This window comes from Sinocyclocheilus anshuiensis, unplaced genomic scaffold, assembly GCF_001515605.1.
Source record: "Sinocyclocheilus anshuiensis isolate Anshui unplaced genomic scaffold, SAMN03320099.WGS_v1.1 scaffold267, whole genome shotgun sequence".
Lineage (NCBI taxonomy): Eukaryota > Metazoa > Chordata > Actinopteri > Cypriniformes > Cyprinidae > Sinocyclocheilus > Sinocyclocheilus anshuiensis.
Window position 1 is genome coordinate 3,857,825 of NW_015552637.1, and position 6,420 is coordinate 3,864,244.

A 6,420-nucleotide genomic window follows, 5' to 3' on the forward strand; every position below is an offset into this window, starting at 1 on the left:
CACACAGCGCCTTCACGACATGGCGGCGGCAACAACAATATTACAGCGAGAATAAAAGTTACGCCTTCTTTCTTTGCGTGAACATTTGGGCGGCATTATGCAAATCTTCCCACATAGTGACGTAGATATGTGGAGACGTGTTAGAACGAGCCGTTTTAGGTAGGCATGGCTGACTTTTAACTTTTATAAAGAATATCTCTTTGGATTTGAGACTTTAGTCTTTGCAACTTTACAGATATTCTTTATGCACCAAGAGCTTGTAACACTCCAAAGAGAAAGGAAAAATTGAAATCGCATCATATGACCCCTTTAAGATCAACCTGTACTAGAATGACAGGAAGAAAAAAGTACGGAGAAGGCTTGGAACAGCTCATGATCTAAAGCATACAACATCATCTGTGAAACATGGTGGAGCAGTGTGATGGCATGAGCATGCATGGCTTCCAGTGGCACTGGGTTACTGATGACATGTGATGAGATGACATGACAAAAGAAGCAGCCGGATGAATTCTGCAGTGTATAAGGATATAGTCTCTGCCCAGATTCAGTCAAATGGAGCAAAGTTGATTGCTTCATAGTACAAATGGACGATGACCCAAAACACAGCAAAAGCACCCCATGAGTTTTTGAAAGTAAAAAAGTGGAATATTCTGCAATGGCCAAGTCAATCTACTGATTTCAACCAGATTGAGCATATATTTCACTCGCTGAAGACAAAACTAACGGCAGAAAGACCCACAAACAAACAACAACTGAAGTCAGCTGCAGTAAAGGCCTGGCAAAGCATCACAAAGGAGGAAGCCCAGTCTTTGGTGATGTCCATGAGTTCCAGACTTAAGGCAGTCATTGCCTGCAAAGGATTCTCAACAAAATATTTTAAAAAATTAACATTTTATTTATATTTATTTGTCCAATTACATTTGAGCCCCTGAAAATGGGGGGACTGTGCATAAAAATGGTTGTAATTGCATTTTATGTTATATTTTTGTTCAACCCCTTAAATTAAAGCTTAAAGTCTGCACTTCAATTTCATCTTGATTGTTTTATTTTTAATTCTGTTCTGTTGGCATACAGAGCCGAAATTATAAAAATGGTGTCAGTGTCCAAATATATATGGACCTAACTGTATAATGACAATTTTCTGTTAATCAAACAGTAGCCTACATGTGTACCGATTTTTTTAACTGTACTGCAGATATCACTTATACAATTATTATATTGAATTAGTACCAATTTATGTGGTAGGCTATACTTTTGACTTATTACAGTAATGTTGCCGATTCACAAAGAGGCACCGCTTAGTCAATGGTCTCTTGCTACATATTCTCGCTGAGGATGAAATCCTGTAACCGCCCCTGTGTGTAGCCTTTACTTGAAAACATGCTGTTAAATTTACAAGCACTTTTTGAGTAAAAATAATTTTCCTAGTTTTTCTTTTAGTGAAATATAACAGTGCAGTACAACAATAAAAATAACTTTTCAGGAGGTCTGCAGTGCAAATTCAAGAGGTCTGCAGTGCCACACCTTTATTTATACAGCTGTCATTTACAGGGAGGAAAAAAACCTAGTACAAAACAATGCCCACATTACACATATTAGATCAGTTATAGGGAAGCTACATGAAAGAACTTGTGGTTTCTATAATGCCTACATCTTTGTGTGACCACAAATACAGCTTAGCAAGCCTTCCACCTATTTGGTAGTCAACTGTATCTCCTTTTATGTCCTTTTACTGGAAACCAAAAGACAGGATCACCTACACACACTTTATCAATGCAGCATGGCAGCTACATGAAAGAACTTGTCTTGTTTACATATTATTGTAACCACAAGTACAGCACTTTTACAGGCTATTTAACAGGCTCACATAGCCTTCTTGGCAATCAACTGTATCTTAATAATGAAATTGTTTAAAGCGCTATGTCATGTACAAGAAATGTATTAGTTATTACTGCTGTATTCAAAAATACACTGTGTTCACTAGAATTATCTGGGCAGTGAATCACTCATAATGTGTGGGATCGATCAATTGTTTTTAAAGCAATACAGTTTCAGATAATAGATCAACCACACAGAAACACTTGATGAGTGAATAACATACCTATTATTAATAATAAACTATAATCAACACAAAAACTGGCAAAGAACCATAAAACTGATTAAAGAAAAACAGTCATACAATTAATTAATAAGGAACCATTTTTCCTTTTTTTTTTCTCCTGTGCCTGTTAAAGTGTTATAAACAATATCTGTAATCATTAACTTTTGATGATTACCACATCTAATTCTACAAACATTTTATGCAGTTGTATGCTTGATGCTTATAAATGTTAAAGAAATTAAATAAAAGGAAAGCACATGGACTAATATACTTACAGAGATGGAGTAAATCAGCGCAGCAATGCCCAGAGGTAAGCAGCAGCACAGCATGGTAAAGATGGAGTAACCCAGGTAATCTGGCACTGGATCAGCCAGTGGAGCGGCGGTCACAAAAACTGCAGGCTGCACAGTGACCACAGCTTGTCCTGGATATGGCCCCTGGGTGTAGAGGCCCTGGGGGACCGGCTGGTTTGGAAAGGAGGGAGGATATCCAGCAGGATTGTGCTGGTATGCTGGTGGTGCTGCTGCAGGCAACCCTGATTTTTCTGATGAATTTGAAGCCCCTGGAGGCTGATTGAAAGACTGGCTTGGATCCATTCTTCTGATTATTGTTTTTTCCTTTGCCTTGTGATCTGCAGCAATGTATGTAATACTGTACTCTGGTTCAGTCTTTTATGTGCTGCCGATGAAACTAGCCAGCAAATGGGAGCTGAGTTGCAGGTTGTAGGGGAGGAGTGACTTTTCCATTAAACACTGTGACTGCAGGCACCACCTTTTTAGTTTTACGTTTACTCTGATGAAATACATGAAATGTAAAAGGATTATTTCACCACACCCAAACATTATTCTGGGAACTTGTGACAGTGAATCTTCCTCTTTTTAATCTTTGTACTCACCCCCCTATCAGCATTGCATTACAGTTACTCATTGCAACATGGGTTATAAACTCAACCTTCCCGTATTTTAGAAGAAGAAATCTCTTAATTAAATGAGAAACAACTTCTTAAAGAATGAAATGGTTTTTGGCCAAATCATTCCTCACTAGACCTATAGTCAATAATTTGATCTCCGTTGATCATTACATGATTAATTTGATCTCCGTTGATCATTACATTTAAAATCATAACACCAAATGTGTTTGTTAAATTATATTTCAGGCTGTATTAAAGGACACCTTCTTATATAATATCTCTCACAATTGTAAAGATTTACGATATCCAATGTAGATTATCATGACAAGTACTGTATATGAAAATAAAAGGATAAACCCTAACATTCTTCCTCTGCCTGTTGATCTCTGAAGATGTTGGCATGATGTTACAATGGTCTCTACGTACCTCATGCAAGCACATATTTCTGGAACATCAGACCTCTAACCTCAAACCACAATCTGCAGACAGCAAAAGATTGAGTTTGTACTGGTTATAAAGCTATAACTACTGGTTATGAAGCTATACACTCTTAAAAATAAAGGTGCTTCAAAAGGTTCTTCAAGCGATGCCATAGAAGAACCATTTTTGGGTCCACAAAGAACCATTCAGTCAAAGGTTCTTTAAAGAACCATCTCTTTCTTACCTTTTTGTAATCTGAAGAACCTTCTTTCGCCACAAAGAACCTTTTGTGAAACAGAAAGGTTCTTCAGATGTTAAAGGTTCTTTATGGAACCATTTAGACAAAAAGGTTCTTCTATGGCATCGTGAAGCACCTTTATTTTTAAGAGTGTAGTGCCATATTTCTCACTAACAATAGTTAGCATTATTTAGAAACAGTAACTATTTAAATGATCAGTTAGGATACCGAGAAGTATATTCTTCCACAGGAAAGCTAAGTGGATAAGGTGAATAGAAGCACAGATACAAGATCGATCTATCTATCTATCTATCTATCTATAATGACTTTCTTGAACTATTTTAAATCACTCTACACCAGTGGTTAAATTAGGCCGGATGAAAATCTGCCCTGCTGCTGAGAATGACCTACTGTGGAAGGAGAGGTTTCGGCTTCCCAGTAAGTCTCATGTGCGGCTAGTTAGTCATGAGACCAAAAAGACAAACGTAGTGGTGGCCTAAGATGGTTTTCTTTCCAGATTTTGGTACTTGATGTCCTGTCTCTTCACCTTTTTCTCACAGATATGTACATTGATTTGGATATGTGTTTTTAAAGGGCTGTGATTCAATAGTTCAACTTCATTCTTATGTCACGTCTTTTTAGGGTGATTATCAACTAGTTTTCGGGGATGTGAGGCAGATGAATATTTACTGCTGGTCTAACTTTTATGGACTGGTGGCCATGTACCTCATGCAAGCACATATTTCTGGAACATCAGACCTCTAACCTCAAACCACAATCTGCAGACAGCAAAAGATTGAGTTTGTACTGGTAATAAAGTGTGACCTCAAATATATGGCTGTTAGGAATGTCGGCCAAATTTACTACGCCACCCCCACTTTCTAGGGTAGAGGACCCTAACAATGATATCTTTAACACAGGTAGTTCAAATAAATGAACTAGAAGCCAGAGTACAAAAAGGTTTATACTTTATTAGAATGACAGGTATAATCCTTTTCCACAGATAATGTTATTAAAATAATAACCGGGTTGACAGAAATTTTCCTAAAAAAAGGATGTAAATACAAAACTGAAATAAAGTAAACCAACTTAAATTAAACAATTAAATAACATTGTATAAAACCAATGATGAATATGATACCCAAGATAAGGCAAATCAACTCTGAATCATAGACTGGATAACACACCACATGGGAGGAAACGGAAACCCAAAATTATTCAAAACCACTCAAACCATACCTGAAACACAAACCAAATCACACAAACCAAAAATAAGGCCTCCCATACCGTGGTACACCAATCAATAAAACAAAATTCACAAGAAAATGAATATTATAAAATCACAAAAGTTATGATAACATGAAAACCCAATAAACTAAATATAAAGCAAACAACACAACTAACAAATAAATCTCAAATTTTAGTGGGAAAGAAATGGTGGCTGCTAAATCCGAGAGAGGATTTAAAACCTTCCAACACTGTGTGCGCTATGACTCACTTTGATGACTGGATGTAACGGTCTCACTAAAAGCAGAAGTGGGTTGCAATGCAGTATATTATTAGGTAGCTGAAACCCCTCAGAGTTGCACGCACACCGCGTTTTCGGATCAACAGGTCATCAGCACAGAAATAATCACTAAATTGTCAAGAGCAGCAATCACACACACGAGCAGTTCTTCCAACGCGCCAATACAGGAGAACAAAACACACACGCTCGTTCATCGAGCGGAGAACGAGAACAAACGCCATTGAAGCCCGTGAGACTTTAAACGTCACCTGTCCTATCGCGTCACCTACCCCCTAAAGGCATAGCAAGCTCATTCCGGTTAAAGTGACGTGACATGTGGCGAAGTATGGTGACCCATACTCGGAATTAGTGCTCTGCATTTATCCCATCCAAAGTGCACACACACAGCAGTGAACACACACACCGTGCATTGGCAGTGGCACCGAGCAGTGGGCAGCCATTTTTTTTGCTGCGGCGCCCGGGGAGCAGTTGGGGGTTCGGTGCCTTGCTCAAGGGCACCTCAGTCATGGTATTGAAGGTGGGAGAGAGCGCTGTACATTCACTCCCCCCACCTACAATCCCTGCTGGTACAACCTTTGGGTTACGAGTCCGACTCTCTAACCATTAGGCCACGACTGCCCACGACTTACAAAAGCTATAACTACTGGTTATGACGCTATAGTGCCATATTTCTCACTAACAATAGTTAGCATTATTTTTTGTAGAAACAGTAACTATTTAAATGATCAGTTAGGATACCAAGAAGTATATTCTTGCACAGGAAAGCTAAGTGGATAAGGTGAATAGAAGCACAGATACAAGATCTATCTATCTATCTATCTATCTATCTATCTATCTATCTATAATGACTTTCTTGAACTATTTTAAATCACTCTACACCAGTGGTTAAATTAGGAGGATGAAAATCTGCCCTACTGCTGAGAATGACCTACTGCTGAAGGAGAGGTTTTTCCAAATTTTGGAAGGAGTTTTGCAGATTACTGAGGGCGAGTGTCAGTCTGTCCTCTGGTTTCCATCCGCAGAGCAACGACCAAACGGAGCGGGCCAACCAGGATCTTGAGAGAACGTTGCGATGTTTGGTTACTCAGAATCTGTCTTCCTGGAGCCAACAACTCTCATGGGTGGAGTACGCACCCGTTTACATCGTTGGTCAAAAGGTGTGGCTTTCCTCCAAGAATATTCCCCTCCTATCCATTTGTAATAAGCTAGCTCCCAAATTTATT

General features: G+C 38.6%; 1 protein-coding gene across 1 annotated transcript in view; it reads right to left on the reverse strand.

Annotated features, from left to right (window-relative positions):
• The window catches only part of LOC107666853 (tumor suppressor candidate 5 homolog), a 5,885-nt gene extending 3,077 nt beyond the window's left edge, over nt 1-2,808 (reverse strand). Inside the window, exon 1 of the mRNA XM_016458353.1 lies at nt 2,377-2,808. Coding sequence (XP_016313839.1) covers nt 2,377-2,697 — 321 coding nt within the window. The 5' untranslated portion in view covers nt 2,698-2,808. The remainder of the gene's footprint in view (nt 1-2,376) is intronic.
• Nucleotides 2,809-6,420: the final 3,612 nt, after the last annotated feature.